We start from the raw sequence: 15,877 nt of genomic DNA on the forward strand, positions 1-15,877 counted from the left end.
GGGCGCGAGAGGGGGCCAGGGGCCTGGCTCGGTCACCGTGGCACCTGGGGGTGGCGAAGGCCTGGGGTTGTCCCAGGCCTGTCCCCCTTGTTCGGGGGAGGAAAGGAGCCCCATCCTTGGGGCCAAGGACCACTGGTGCCACCAGGGGAGCTCCAGGGCAGAGCCCCAAGCAGAGGCAAAGCGGCCGGTCAGAGCGAGGCCCAGAAACTGCCCCGCTCCCGCACCCCTAGTTACCCCGCGATGACAAGATGTCTACACGTCCATGTGGCCTGCGCAGGCAGGTGACGGCTCCATCTGGCTTATGGAGGAGCAGGAATAGCAAAGAGATTGCTTAAGGTCGCCGTGAGTCAGCGGCGAGCCAGGAACGGGGCCCAGAAACTGCTCCCAGCGCTGTGCCTTCCCTTTCCTGACATCGCCAGTTGCTAGGAGACGGGAGTATTTCCCTGTAAACAGAAGCCTCTTCCCTTTGTGCCCGGGCACATTCCTTCATGTGGCGCTGTGCCAGCTGCCGCTGCGGGCTGAGACCCGGCACGCGTCCCCCGCCCCACTGGGGACCTTCGTGCACCAGTGTCTCCAACAGGTCGAACACACGCTCGGTCACCTTGACATTTGTTCAAGGTCAAATGCGCAGTTCTGCGATTCCAGCGGCAGGTGCTTGGCTGAGGGGGGCATCGCACCGCTGGTTCTCCCCTTCCATGCTTTGCTTCTCACCGCCCTTAGCTTGGACTGCAGGCCTGTGTTTCTGAGCCACCAGAGAGCTTGAGCCAGCCAGCCCCTGGGCTGGGCCCTGCGACAAAGAGACGTCAGTCTGTCGCGTCTGCAGTCCCTGTCCTTTTGAGTGGCTACTCGGAGGCTCCTGAAGGCAGGCGGAAAAAGACTCCCCAGGGCCTTGCTGTGCAGAGAAACACAGGAAGCAGGCGTGCTGGTGCTCATCTGTCATCCCTGCATTCGAGGAGGCTGAGGCAGGAGGATCACAAGTTAAAACCCATTCCGGGCAAATTAGTGACACACTTTCTCAAAATTAAAAATTTAGAAAAAGAGATGAGGATGTAGCTTAGTGCAAAGGCTCTGAGTTCAATTTCCAGTACCTTCCACCACAAAAAAAGAAAGAAAGTACTAAGGGCTGTGGGAGGCCCTGACCAAGTGGTTCCCAGGTGGACCCTTGGGCGAGCTCAGGTTCCCAACAGATGGGGCTCTCACCCCACAGTCACCCACCGCAGACACGCCCTGAGACCCCACTGGTGCCCCAAAGCACAGGCAGTGCGAGCTCCCACACAGGCTGGTGTGTCCTACACCAGTGAAGCTGGGCTTGCGACTCAGCGGCCGGCAGAGTCAGCAGCAGCAGTACTGGAGGTCTTTGCAGCCTCGGCATAGGGCCTTACTAAGTCAAGACCGTTCACCTTTTCATTTAGAAGAAGCGCTTCCCGGCTGCTCTTTGTCCTGAACTGCCAGCCTCACCTCTCTTGTGCTTTGGGGTCACTATTAAGTAGAGTAAACCAGGCACTCCTGTGATCCCAGCGCTTGAGAGGCTGAGGCAGGAGGATCGCCAAGAATTCAAGGCCAGCCTGGGGTACATACTGAGTTTAAGACCAGCCTGGACTACTGAGTGAGACCCTGTCTCAAAAAAATAAAAATAAAAATAAAGATGAAGAAGTGAAGTAAGCATCCCCCTTCAACACAGGCACAGACACTGCAAACAGTTGATCTGGTCACTGGGCCAGCTGCACAGTGACTAACGGGCGGGTAGCATCAGCAGCGTGGATACTGTGGGCCGAAGGGAGAGTCTAGTCCTGAGAGGGACAGAGGGGACCTGGCTTGTGGTCTGTGCACCCTCATGAGCTGACAGCTGTGTGTGTGTGTGTGTGTGTGTGTGTGTGTGTTTCACTTTGGTCATGGAAACACCTATAAAGTACACACACAATGCAAAGGTTGTCCAGTGTGAAACACCTAGCATCCAGTGTGGCCGTGGCCCTCAGCAGTTATCAGCACTCTTTTCTTTCTTTCTCTCTCTTTCAGCCTTCCTCCCTCCCTCCCTTCTTTTGCAGTATTGAGGTTTGGAACCAAAGCACTAACTCCTCAGCCCTGTTGACACAGGATCTCACTAAACTGCTAAATTGCTCAGGCTGGGCTGGAACTTGCCATCTTCCTGCCTCAGCCTCCCAAGCACTGGCAAGGCAGGCGTGTGCCACCACGCCCAGCTACTGTTCTATTCTTATGCCACCTGTATATCCCCACTTACTCCCCACTCCGCTATTTTTATATTTTTTATTGTTAACACGCACATTCAGCAAGTACACAAGTCTTTCTTTGGCTGACTTTTGACAAATGATTGCTCAGCGTAACCTCATGACCGCGCTCCCTTATCGCCCAGAGTGGGCGTCTCCCTGGAAGCTCAGTCCCGCCCACCAGGCCTTTTCGGGTTTTTCACCTTTAGTTTTGCTCCTTCCTCGCGATAACTCCCTCTGCTTTCAGCATAGTGACTGAGATTTAGGCACACGCTGTGCGTATGGACAGCTCGCCCCTCCCGTGAGTGAGTGGTCCGGCCCACATCCCGCTTGCGTTTTAGCTGTGCCCCGTCTCTGTAGGAGTTGGTATCGGCAGGGCCTCAGTGTCTCCTCCTCGCTGCTGAGGCCCCTTTGGGTTTGCGTTCTACTTGCCTGTTGTGAATACCTGCTATGAACTTGCTTCTACAAAGTTGTTTTCTGTTTACAGACAGATGTTTCCTTGTTGCTTGGATAAATACCTAGGAGAAGGGGGGTGGTAATGGAAATGTTTAACTTTTTAGGCGACTGCCAACCCCTTTTCCCGCACAGTTGTATCGTTTCGCATCCCGCAAGGAACGTGGGAAGGTTCCCTCAGACCGGCAGACTTGTTTATTTAGTCAGTGAGGGAAGTGCTTAGCGCCTGTGTGTTTTCCTGGCGGGGACTGGTATTTCCCTAATGACCTGCAGGCTCAGTGCTATTTTGTATGCTTTTTTTTTTTTGGCAACTTATGTATCTTTCTTTGTGAAGCACTTGTTCAAGTCTGCACATTTTTACTATTAGGTTATTTGTCTTGTTATTGAATTGTAGAGTTTAAAAAATACGTTGTGGTTAATAAGAGCACTTTCTCAGATGTGTGTTTTGCACTTTCTCCCAGATTATTGCTTACCTTTTCATGATCGATCTTCCTTCCTTCCTTCCTTCCTTCCTTCCTTCCTTCCTTCCTTCCTTCCCTCCCTCCCTCCCTCCCGTGAGTCACTAGGGATTGAACCCAAGGCCTTCACACTGAACTACATCTGCAGACCTTTTTACTTTTATTTCGAGACAGGCTCTCAAAGTTGCTAAATTGCCCGGGCTGGGCTCGAACTTGTGATCCTCTTGCCTCAGCCTCGCAGAGCGCTGGGATGACAGTGTGCGGCCCCACGTCCAGTTGAAGGCTTTCTCCAGACGAGTGTCCTGAGTCTGGACGGTGGTTCCTTGAGTGGTTCCGCCATGATCGTGTCGTAACGAGTGATGGCCCTGCCCTAGAACCCTCCATGCGCTGTCTGGTCCTGCCCGCCCTGTGACCTGCTACAACTTCCGGTCTCCTGCTAGCTCTCGGGGTTTTTTTTTTTTTTTTTTGCCTTTTCCGGAAGTCAGCCTCGATCACACGGTGTGCAGGCCCCATGGCACAGTGTGCAGCCTCCGGCATCATTCTCTGTGTAATAAATGCTTAATTTTCCTCCAGAGCTCTTCGTGGCTTGATAGCTCACTTCAGTTGTGAAGAATTGTGTTTTCATTTTCTCTACTGTTGAAATTTTATCTTAAATTTTGTTCTTTTTTTTTTTTTAATACGATTTGAGTTTCACTTACTTATTTTTCATAGCTTTTTCTGCCCATTACTGACAGTTGAACCCAGGGCCTTCGCACTGAGCTCCAACCCCAGTCCATTTAGTTCTTATTTTGAGACAGGGTTTTGCTAACACTGTGTGCCCAGGCAGGGCTCCAATTTGTGATCCTCCTGCCTCAGCCTCTCAGAGTGCTGGGACTGCAGGTCTATACCACCACACCTGCCCTTTTTATAGCTTAGTAAAATTGAAACTTAAATGATGGATTCTTTTGCATTTTTTCTAATATAAAGCTAATCATTTCCTCCTAAGCACTGCTTTCAACCCAATTTTTTTGACTTAATATTTGTTAGGCAATAACAAATTTTAATAGGTGATATTTTCATGATCATCCACTTTAAAAAACCTCAGATTTCTCTCGTGGCTTATTCTTTGACCTGCGGATAACTTTAATAGCGCGTTTAACATTTTCCAAACCCTTGGCATTTTTCAAGCCACCTTATTGATGTCTGAACCCTTTACAAAGTCTGTGCCTCCTCGGTGTGGCTTCAGTGTTTTGAAATGTGCTGAGATTTACTATCCAGAACGTCTACATTTCTATTTGGTCATTTTATTTTATTTAGTCTTGCTATATACATAACAGGCTGACCTCAGACTGGCTCTGTAGCCCAAGCTGGCCTTGAACTCAGGACCCTCTCGCCTCAGCCTCTCTAGGGCTGGGATGACAGGCGTGCGCCAGGACAGCAGCGCTGTTTGGCCCTTTTTAGTAGTTTGTGTTTGTGGGTAAGGTTGCCAAATGCTCGTTCATTATGTAACTGCCTGTCACCCAGGACCTGCTCAGTAGCTATTCCTGTTTGCTGGCAGACGCCCGGAACCACCTGGTTACCGAGAGTTTGGACAGTGAGCCCCGTTTTCTTCCCTTGCGCGTGGGCAGCGCGCTCTGGACGCTGCGCATCCCCTTAGGGCAGCTGGCCCGCTGGGTTCCCGCGTTGCGGCCTCCTCGGCAGCTGCTGAAGCCTCTGCCTAGGATTCTCGGCACTGAGCTGCTGGTTTCCCTAGGCCCTCTGGCAGGTCCAGCCAATCGATCTGAAATGAGTGGAATTTGTAGGCAGATCTGAGGACTCGCCCTCTGCTTCTCCCTCCTCCAGGAATCCCCCAACCTTCTGCCACCCACGCTGTGCACCCTGGGGTGTGTATCCTCAGCACAGTACACAGTAAATAGCGTGTTGAATGGGGGAGGCTCTGATGGGAGGCTGAGGCAGGAGGACCTCAAGTCCGGGACAATCTGGGTAACTTGGCTACTTAGTGAGACCCTGTCTCGAAACAGAAAATAAGAAAGGGCTAAGGGTGCAGCTCAGCGAGAAGACCCTGGGCCCCATCTCCTGTGCTGCAGAGAAAGAAAGGGAGGGAGGGAGGGAGGACGGACGTGTGGCACTGGGTAACCTGCACCTTGCAGCAAGGTCACTGCTGCCTGTAGGACAAGGACCTGGCGCTGCCGAGTCCGCTCCTCGCTTTGTCACGGGTGGATTCTTGGAACTCAGTTCTGCAGCGCCGCTGACGTCGCCCCACTCAGCATCGTGTGGGACGAAGCGGTGACCGCGTGGAAAAGACTGCTGTTAACGTTTAGAGAAAAATGAGACCGAGACCTCCAGCAAACTCCTCCCAGCGGTCAGAGCTGCGGAGGAGGGCGCGGGAGGCGGGTCTTCAGAGACCCGCGGCTGCGGCGGCGCGTGTAGCTCTGGCGCCACCTAGTGGTCAACGAGCCGGGCTTACGCGGCCAGACAAAAGGCCGGACACACTGGCCTGGGGCTGTGTCAGGGGAGTCAGAACTGTGCCCCGTGATGAACCCGAGATTAGACCAGCATACGTGGGCTCGCGCGCGCACCCCTGTCCGCTGTCCCTACGAGAATCCGTTTAATGTGTTACCAGTCTCTCTCCCTCTCTCTCTCACACACACCACACTCACACACGCATACGCACACGCACACACAGACAGCTGGGTACAGTGGCGCAATCCCAGCACTCTGGGAGGCTGAGACAGGAGTTAAAGCCCAGCCTGAGCAACTCAGTGACTTAGCAAGACCCTGTCTCAAAATAAACAGGCAGGGGATGTAGCTCGGTGTGGAGGCCCCGGTTTCCATAGCCAGCACCGCAACAAAAAATAAAAATGCGGGCTCCCTTTTCGACAGCTGCATGCATCTGACAGCGAGGGAACAGACTTGCGTGCTGTGGGCGCAGAACTCCAGGAGCAGAAAGCGGTTTTGCTTTCTCCCGGAATTCCTGAGGGCGTCCATGGACCGCAGAATGTGCTGTTTCTTTGGCCTCTCTGCAGATCATCCGTGTAGCACCGAGGCCGGGGGTCCCAGACCGGGGGGTGACTGCCTCCTGAGGGCTCCGGCAAGGTCTTGGACATTCGCGGTTGTCGTGGGGGGGGGCTGGCATCCAGTGGGTAGAGGCCCAGGAACCTGTGAGCGCCACACAGCACCCCCAGACAAAGCACGAGGAGCATCGCAGTGCGTTGGAGCCAGCCTGGGCTCCCCAGTGAGTCCAAGACCAGCCTGAGCGGCATAGCGAGACTCTGCTCCAAAACAGTCCAGCCCCAGATACCACTGGTCAGGGTAGATCGTTGCAGTAGCTTCCCAAGTGACAGCCGTCTTCCAGGAGCTGTTGATTGCTGGGAAGGCGAATGGAGGGTTGTTCCGGCCCCTCGGGGCGGCGCGCCTGGTCAGGCGTGCAAAGCGGAGGCGCTGTCGTGCGGGGAGGGCACGCGGGGCTGCGTCCGCCCGGCGCCCTGGAGAACGGAGGCGACCCCCAGCTCCTCGCGGCCCCTCGCCCACTCCTGTCTGTCCCTCTCTCTAGAAGGAGCATGCAGAGTTCCGAGGGAGGAGCAGACTCGCCCGCGTCCGTGGCTCTGCGACCCGCGGCAGCTGCAGCCCAGCCGGTGCCCGCCTCCCCGCAGGTAACCGCCCCGCGCGCCCGAATGCGCGGTGTCCCTGAGCCAAAGCTCTGCGGAGGGGGCTCTGCGTTCCGCAGACTCGCAGCGCCCCGCCTGGCTGTCGGCGGAGCTGCACCCGGGGGACGCTGTGTCCATAGCGACGCTGAAAATGAGAAATAAAGAGGGCTGGGATGGAAACTCAGTGTGAAGGCCCTGGGTTCCATCCCCAGGGCCACAAAAAAAATAAAAAAAAAAAAAGGCCCTCCAAAGAAACCATGATAAAAACTCAGTAAGAAACAACAGCCCCACCCCGAGTCCAGCCGTCCCTTCTTTTCTTTCAGTGCAGGTTTTCTTGTACCTTGCTAATGAGCCTTGTACACAGAAAGACTTTGTGCACAGGCAAAAGTAGATTAGACGTCTGAGGATTTGGTTCAGAATGGAGGCTAGCATGAAAAAGTGAATATATTTTTGACTGGATGTGGTAACACACACCTGTGATCCCAGCACTTGGAGGCTGAGGCAGGAGGATCACTGAGAATTCAAGGCCAGCCTGGGATACACAGTGAGTTCAAGACCAAACTAAACTACATAGTGAGATCCTGCCTCAAAATGCAAGAAAAATAAAAAGAAGATGAATATATTCTTTAAAGTTGGCAAAGAACGTTTTCAAATTCAGGCTGTGTTTGTGCCTGGGTGGCTCCCATGGCTTGAAATAAATCATAAAAATGTGGACATGTGGGCATTGTGGGCCACACCTGTAACCCTAGCGCTCAGGAGGCTGAGGGAGGAGGATTGCCTCAAAGTTAAGGCCAGCCTGGGCTACATAGCAAGACCCTGTCTCAAAAAAAAAACAACCCAAAACTGGACACCAGGGGGCACTCTGGGCACTCTTGTAGTCCCAGCATTTGGGAGGCTGAGGCAGGAAGATGGCCTAAGCTGCACAGCAAGACCCTATCTCAGAAAGAAAAATCAAAACAAACAACAACAAAAAGAAAAAATCAACACACACAGAGGGAGCCCATGAGCCCATGGAGCAGACGAGGAAAAGCTGGAAGCTCGGGCAGCGTGCAGAGCTCCGCTGTGGCCCAGGATCGCCCGTGATTATGATCTCACAGGAACACAGAAAGAAGAAATGATTCAGATGAAGAAAGCGTAGTTCAGCAAAAACAAAAAGCAGACACAGGACAGCTCGTTCCCTTTAGAGTGGATAATGAGGCTCCTGTAGCTTCGTTCCTTGGAATTGGGGCAGCCTGGCAGGAAAGCTTGGGCCCAGGGGGTACAGGACGGTGGGGTCAGATGCTGCTGTCCACACCGACCCTCACCCACCCCTTCCCCTGCGCCCTGCCCGCCCTGCGCCCTGGAGCGGGGGACTCGCAGAGGCCGGCTGCCGTGACCGCCACATCTGCCCTGCCGCCGGTGCTGCCCCTCTCTGCAGCGCTGCCCGGGGTCCCTGCCCCTGCCCTCCTGCCTCCCACGCTGCACCAGGGCGACCACTTCTGTCCTGGCCAACCCTGCCTGCCTGCCCCACCCTGCCCTGTCTCCCATGGGCCCAGGCGCGGGCGGGGGTCTGTGTGGCTGAGGCCTTGGGCTCCACCCACTTCTTTGCACCAAATTCTGCATCAGTGGCCAGGCGGCTACACAGCTCGAAACCCCTGCCTCCCGCTGCTCTGTGTTGCTGTGCGTGTGTAAAATTTTGTAAGTGTATGTAGCCCAGGCTGGCCTGGAACTCACAAGGATCCTCCTGCCTCAGCTTCCCGAGTGGTGGGAAATTTTATATATATTTTTGTTCCCTTTTGAGTTGGGGTTTTACTGTGTCACCCAGGCTGGCCTCAAGTGACCTTCCTGCCTTGGCCTTTCAAGTATTGGAGGTGACAGGCATGCACCATGATATCTAGTTTAATAATATTCATAATTATTTTTAAAATTGAGGTGCAGTTCACAGAACATCGTACAATTAATCATTTTAAAGTGGATGATTCAGTGGTTTTTAATATAGCCAGAGCTCTACAGCCAGCACTCCTAGCAAGTTCTGGAACATTTCAGCACTCACCCGCCCCCTCCCCAGCGCACACCCGAGTCCACTTCCTGCCTCTGGAGGCGCCCGTCCTGGGCGTTCCCTGTCCACGGAGCCCACGCTGTCTGGCATCTCGCGCTGAGTACAGGTCGGGGTCCGTCCCGCGGCGGCGGGTGTCACAGCCGCGCCTCTGTTGGCTGTATAATAACCCAGCGTGGGGACAGAGCCTGCCGCTGACCACACCTCTGCTCGTGTCACGTGTCCGGGCTGTGCTCGGTGCTGCCGCGAGCTCCTGCTGGCCGGTGCCCGTGAGTTCTCGTCTCCAGGCCCGACTCAGCTGTGACAGACACCCTCGGGTGGAGCCCTTCGGGCGCCTTCTCTCCAGTGGGTCACCCTTGCGTGCTGGAGACCGTGCGTCCTCGCTCACCCCCGCCCCTTGGTGTTCCCACGCACAGCGCCGCAGACACACAGACACCACGTCAGTGACGTTCAGGGTCCACTTGGGAAAATCACAGCTTCCTGGTTGGTGCCCTCGAAAGCCGCAGCTCAGGATAAACGAGCACACGGCACCCGTTCCTCTTGTGCCCCAGCGGCCCCCTGTGGCCCTTTAGTTCTGTGTCCGATCGATCGGCACTCTGTAAGGCCCAGTGCGACCTGTAAAAGTGCAGTGCCACAGAGCGCTCACGGGGGCCGTGCAGACGGCAGTCTCCGGAGTCCGTCCCCACCCAGCAAGCCCTGCTGTGCCGGGACAGCCGGTGTCACCTCGCCAGACGGCAGGCCTCGCGGGCGCACGCGCATGTGTGTGCGCTCACGCTGAGCGCACGGGGGCTGTGTGTCTGCACGCACGTGACTGCACCCTCCCAGCCCAGCGTGAGCGCGAGCGTGTCTGTGTCACCTGCTTCCTCCGTCAGCCCCACAACCTCGGGCTGAGGCGTGTGGGGGTGGGCAAGCAGGTGGCGGCGCTGGCTGAGGCTGTGGTGAAGGTCCCCGCAGCGCGGCTGACCGTCTGCCCCTTCACTTTCAGAGGGTGCTGGTCCAGGCGGCAGGCCCTGTGCCCAAGGGGGCCCCGATGCAGCCACTGTCCCTCCCCAGAGTTCCGCAGGTGCCACAGCAGGTAAGGTCGTGCCTCTGCTCAGGGCACGGTTGGCACTTGGCATCCAGGACCATCTCTGATGGATGCAGCCACTCCCTCCCCCTCCCTCCGCCTCCTCCTGTCCCTTATCTTCTCGCTCCCCTTCCCTTGGAATTGAACCAGGGCCTCTGCGCTGAGCTGTATCCCCAGCCCTTTTTAATGTATCTTTTAAATTTTGAGACAGAATGTTACTAAGTTGCCCAGGCTGGGCTGAAACGTGCAGTCCTCCTGCCTCAGCCTCTCAGAGTGCTGGGATGAAGGGTGTGCACCACGATGCCCAGTTTTGCTGTTTCTTTTTGCTTGGTACATTCACTTACCCAGAAAGTTCTTCTACTGCAGGTAGTTCTCCATGAGCGAAGAAAGGTGGCGATCTTTCATTCATTCATAAATTCAGCCACATCTGGGGAGCAGGCAAGGACCCAGTCCGCGTGGAGGAAGGCACATAGGCCCTTGGGGGAGGCAGACGCACACACAGACAGGTGTTGCCCCCTCAGATGGTGCATTGACAGAAGAGATGGTCTCCTGAACAGTTTATCTCAGAACGAAGCTTGTAGGTGTGGGCTGACAGCCATGCAGCGGCCAGCTACCAGCTCGGGGCAGCCTCACCCTGCATCTTTTGGCTTCATGGTCAGAGGGTCTCAAATGAAGCCATTGGCCTCTGTCTTTGTAGCACAGAAGCAGCCATAATCCATATGTAAGCCTGGATGTGTACCAATAAAACTTTATTTACAAAAACACATGAGGAGGGGCTGGGGATTTAGCTCAGTGGCATAAGCACCTGCCTGGCAAGTGCAAGGTTGTGAGTTTGATCCCCGGTGCCGCAAAAAAAAAAAAAAACAAAAAAAAAACCCCTAAAACTAAAAATACAAATAAAAACACACGAGGGGCTAGTTGTGGCACATGCCTGTAATCCCGGCACTCAGGTTGCTGAGGCAGGAGGAGTGCTGTGAGTTCAAGGCCAGCCTGCACCACATAGTGAGACTCTGCCTCAAATTAATTAAAAAAAAAAAAAAAGAGAGAGAGAGAGAGAGAGAGCACGGTCAGATTTGGCCCTCGGGGCAGTCTGCAGACTCTTTGAGGTCTCTGTGTAGCCTAGTGGTATGTTTCCGGCTGTCTGTTATCCAGTGGTTTCACAGGTGCTGGAAGGCTCGTAGGACCTCAGGAAACAAGCAGACATTCTGGGCAGGCTCAGCAGGGACCTAGGGACCCAGGCCAGGGACCCTGGCATGGGGCTTGTCTCTATCAAGGCCCTCTCTAGGCACAGTGTGTAGCCAGGTAGGGAGACATACGCCTGTCACCTTAGCACTCTGGGAGGTTCTGGGAGGCTGAGGCAGGAAGATCAAAAGTTTGAGCCCAGCTGAGCGATTTAGCAAGACTCTGTCTTGAAATAAAAAATAAGTAAAGGGCTGCAGGTATAGCTCAGTGGGAAGTCCCTGGGTTCAATCCCCAGCAACAACAACAACAAAAAGTTTTACCAGAGTATGACTCTGGAAGTGGCCACCCCACCCCGGGCAGGAGCTGGGCCTAGCCCTGCTCTTTGTGGGTGACTCAAGCTTCCCTGGTGACCTGCACCTACCCGGTCCCCAGGCTACCGCTGCCTCCCCTGGGAAGGGAGGTCTCCCCAGGGCTTCTTCAGTGACCATGCCCTGGGGATGTGTAGGTGGTGATGCTGGGGTCCCTGGGGAAGTGTGCTGTAAACGAAGGCTCGGAGGAGGGTCACCCCGGGGCCCTGCAGCCTCTCCTCCAAATCAGAGGCCTGGGCCTCTGGCAGGGTCCCTTGCCCAGGAGGAGTTTGAAGTCCCACTGCTGGGGTCCACCATGGGGCTCAGGGCTGACCTGGACCCTGGCCATGGCCCCTTCCATGGGGCCAGGACCCATGTGGCACCCAGGGCTGGTTCTGTCGCGGCTCTGGCTCTGCCGCAGGAGCTGGCAGCCAGGGTCCTCCTCATCTGCCCCGGTGTGTACAGACCCGGGGTGCTGGTCTCGTGTCCCCCAGTAGGGCAGCAGAGAACGCAGCCAGGCTCTGTGGGTCCCGGTGGCTGTCACCGCCCGGCGCCGCTGGAATCTCGTCTTGCCCTGATGTCTCCTAGCATATAAAAGAGCTGGCCGTGGGAGGGGACGGGGTGACGTGGTCCTCAGTGTCCACAGAAGGGAAGAGGAGACACTTGAGGCTCGAGATGCTGACCTGAGACGACAGGAAGTGCCGCCTGTGACGTGGAGCGCCCACACGATGTTCTTGCAGGTCCCGCCCGTGCAGCACGTGTACCCCGCACAGGTGCAGTATGTGGAAGGGGGCGAAGCCGTCTATGCGAATGGAGCCATGTACGTGTCGTCCAGGCCTCCGCCCTCTCCCAGCAGGGACGCCTGTGCTAGCTCTCCCTTGTGCCCCTCGACCCCCACCGGGACATCCCCACCCCACGGTGGTTTCAGAAACCACAGCCATCAGTTCAATGTCTAGAAAGTCTGTCTTAAAAAATAATAAAGTAAAAAAGTTGGACATGGCGCTGCATGCCTGTCATCCCAGCACTCTGGGAGGCTGAGGCAGGACGATCACAAATTCAAGCCCAACCTGGGCTGCTTAGTAGTGAGACCCTGTCTCAAAAAACAAAAGGGGCTGGGTGTGGAGCCAGTGGGAAGGCCATGGGTTCAATCTCTAGTACAGAAAAAACAAAGAATCCAACTTCTAAACCTGAGGATTCATGACCCAGAAGCCACTGCCCTCGGTGCCCTTTCGTCCTCGTCTTTGTTAGACTCTGGCTTTCTAGGCTGTTGACGAAGCTTGGTTTTCCATTCTGCAAAGACTTCTAGAATTTTCTGCCCCACCGGGAGATGCCTGGGCCAGAAGCCTGTCCATGCCCCCATGCGGCCTGTCCGGCTTCTGCTCGCTCTTTTCCTTTGGTCTTGCCAAGCCCTTTCTCAGGGTGGGGGCTGCGTTGTGCCAGATGGAAAGTGTCATTTCCCAAAGCCCGGCACTAACTGTCCCCAAACACATGCAGACATGAGTGCATGCATGTAAGACCGGTGAAGTCCAAATGAGGCCTGTAGGGGGTCCCGCTGGGGCCTCCCGAGCACGCGCCATGACCTGAACTCCCCGAGAAGGAAAGCCACCACCACCACCTTGGGCCACAGCCTGCGTTCCTCAGGAGGAGCTCAGCGTGGTGACCCCCACGTCCCGGTGTTAAAAGGGTACCAGACTGTGTGGGGTCTCTTGGGAATTCTTCATATGACAGGGTCATTATTTAACAGTTTCTAGGCGGTTTCCCCTTCTTTTTCGCAGGGCTGAGTGGAGCTAAGCGCCCCCTGCTGAGCCACCTCCCCAGCCCTGGTTTATATTTTGAAAAAAATCATAGCCTCAGGTAGTGCACGGAGCCCTCCATCCGCCCAGCTTCCGGTGGTGGTGTCCGGTGTGACCTCAGGACATGAAAGGCAGGAAAATGGCATTGGACAGTTTCACCAGACTTTACGTGTATCTGCACGTGTGTGTGTGTGTGTGTGTGTGTGTGTGTTTACTTCTGTGCACTTTACCTCACAGGTAGGTTTGTGTAACCACAACCACAAGACAGAACTAGCCTGTCTGCACCAAGGAGCTCCTGCATGTGACCTATTCACTACTTCGGTTTGTTTTTTGTTTTGCTTTGTTGGTTTTTGAGACAGGATCTTGATATCTAGTTGAGGCTGGCCTTGAACTCAATATGTAGCCCAGGCTGGGCTCAAACTTGCCAGCTCCCCCTGCCTCAGCCTCCCGAGTGCTAGGATGACAGGTGTGAGCCATCATGCCTGGCCCACTTGGAATTTTTGTATGATTGGTTTTCGGGGCCGAGGATATTGCTCAGTGGCATAAGTGCTTGCCTGGCAAGCCTGAGGTCATGAGTTTGAGTCTTGGTACTGAAAAAAAAAAAAGATCGGTTTTTCATTAATCAGCCTGTGAACATGAATCCATTCAGAGGCGCTGGTTCTGAACTTCACCTTGGATTTGAGCTCCTGCCCCGTGAGTGGGCAGGCCCTCTTACTCGGCCTTGGGGACCTGTGGCTTGCACACGCAGTTGGGTGGATCCCTTAGAAAGTCAGCCAGGGCGTTTGGAGGAGCCGGGTTCCAGAGTGACTTCTGTCTTTCTGCCAGACGCGCGGCCTACGCCTACAACCCTGAGCCTCAGATGTACGCCCCCAGCAGCGCGGCCTCTTACTTCGAGGCCCCGGGCGGCACCCAGGTGACAGTGGCAGCCTCATCCCCGCCGTCGGTCCCTGCTCACAGCATGGTGGGCATCACCATGGATGTCACAGGGAACCCCATCGTGTCCAGCACTGGCGCCTACCTCATCCACGGGATGGACGGCGCAAGACACTCCCTGGCCCACACTGCCCGGTCCTCGCCAGCCACGGTAAGTGCAGGCCTGGGGGTGGCAGGGGACACTGCTAGACACGCCTGGCCACTGCGTTGGTGTCCTCCCAGCCACAGAAGGGCTGGGGACCACAGGTAGGCGTGTGGGGCTGTGTGCCCCTCGGTGCCGCCGGGGAGCAGAGGAAGGCACCTCGTGGGGCCCGCGCCCAAGCAGACACCTCCGCGGTGGTGGACGCCACTGCTGTGGTGTCTCTGCCATCACCGTCGTCACCGTGGCCACCACCTCCCTCCTGGGGCGGTCACTCCGCCCACCCAGGGGGCACGGGGCTGACCCAGACACAGGCCGTGTCCCTCCGGGGGGCCCCACATTCTTAGCTCCACGCCCTCCTGCAAGATCGTCACTGACCTGCTTCAAACCCAGCTGTACTCTCAGAGCTCGGCTTTCCACGCTCACTTGTACTTGGTAGTATTTTTTAAAGTTAATGCGGAGTGAAATAGACTTTTTGGGTATACAGGACTGTGAGGTAGGACAGGCGTGTAGATTCCTGTCATTGTCCCCACAAGCAGGACACACAGGACACCACCCTGAAGAAGCCCTCGTGGTATTTCTGCACAGCCAGGGCCTCCCCACCACCGCCACGGTCCCTGGCCACTGCTGGCCCGGCCTCTGTCGCCACGGGTTGATCTCTCGGGGAGTCTCGGACATGAGGAACCAGTGAGCGCCCTCCTGAGGTCGGCTTCTTTCTCTCCGCGTGGGGTCTCCGAGATTCCATCAAGTTGTGGCTGACTCTGCCGCTGTTTCCTGAGGGGTCATGGAGTGACTTTCAGTGATACAACAATTTACGTAGCCATCTCCTAGCCGAGGGGCAGTGGAGGTTCTAGCTTGGGGCCGCGATGCAGGGAGCAGCCCTGTGTTCTCAGGGAGACGTTTTTGTACGGACGTGCGTTTCCTTCTCATCTGTCAAACAGCCACACGTGAAACTGCTGGCCACAAGGTCCATGCACAGCAGCAACCTCTTTTCTCAAGTGGGTCTCTCTTCCTCTCTTTCTCTTCCTCTTTCTCTTTCTCTTTCTCTTTCTTTCTTCTTTTTTCCTTTTTCTTTCTTTCTTTCTTTGCTTCTTTTTTTCTTTCTTTTCTTTCCTTCTTTCTTTCCTTTCTTTCCTTTCTTTCCTTTCTTTCATGTTCTCACTACATAGTTCAGGCTAACTTTGTAGCCAAAGCTGGCCTGGAACTCCAGGTGATCCTCCTGCCTCAGCCTCCCAAATGCTGGAATGACTGGCCTGTACCAACATGCCTGGCCTTGGTTGTACCGTTTTCCACCCCACTAGCAATGCAGAAGCGTTCCTGTTGCTCCACTTTGTCAGCAGCACCTGGTGGTGTCGGTATTCTTTATTTTGTCTAGTAGGTGTGTGTGTCAGTGATCGTGGGTGTCACTTGCACTGTCTCAGTGTGTGGCAGTCAGCAGCCAGCCACATGCTTTTTGCTTTTTTGTTGTTGTGCTTTAGTGAAATTGGTTCAGGTTGTTTTGTTATTTTTTAACTGGGTTGCTTGTGTTCTTTTTTTTTTTTTTTTGGTTTTTCTCCGGTACCAGGAACCGAACTCACGACCTTGCGCTTGCCAGGCAGGCGCTTTTGCCGCTGAGCTAAA

General features: G+C 55.2%; 1 protein-coding gene across 9 annotated transcripts in view; it reads left to right on the top strand.

The window, feature by feature from the left end:
- The window catches only part of Rfx2 (regulatory factor X, 2 (influences HLA class II expression)), a 70,657-nt gene that overhangs the window by 31,212 nt on the left and 23,568 nt on the right, over positions 1-15,877 (top strand). For 7 of the 9 annotated variants that reach the window (XM_005405740.2, XM_013505326.1, XM_013505325.1 and 4 more), the window contains 4 exons: positions 6,669-6,768; positions 9,783-9,872; positions 12,133-12,212; positions 14,011-14,269. In XM_005405740.2, the coding sequence (XP_005405797.1) occupies positions 6,676-6,768; positions 9,783-9,872; positions 12,133-12,212; positions 14,011-14,269 (522 nt within the window). In that variant the 5' untranslated portion in view covers positions 6,669-6,675. Of the gene's footprint in view, positions 1-2,457; positions 2,527-6,364; positions 6,769-9,782; positions 9,873-12,132; positions 12,213-14,010; positions 14,270-15,877 lie in introns of those variants that run through there. The other 2 variants (XM_005405739.2, XM_005405732.2) reach the window with 2 other exon arrangements.

Source organism: Chinchilla lanigera, unplaced genomic scaffold (genome assembly GCF_000276665.1).
Source record: "Chinchilla lanigera isolate Chin_1 unplaced genomic scaffold, ChiLan1.0 scaffold00094, whole genome shotgun sequence".
Classification (NCBI taxonomy): domain Eukaryota; kingdom Metazoa; phylum Chordata; class Mammalia; order Rodentia; family Chinchillidae; genus Chinchilla; species Chinchilla lanigera.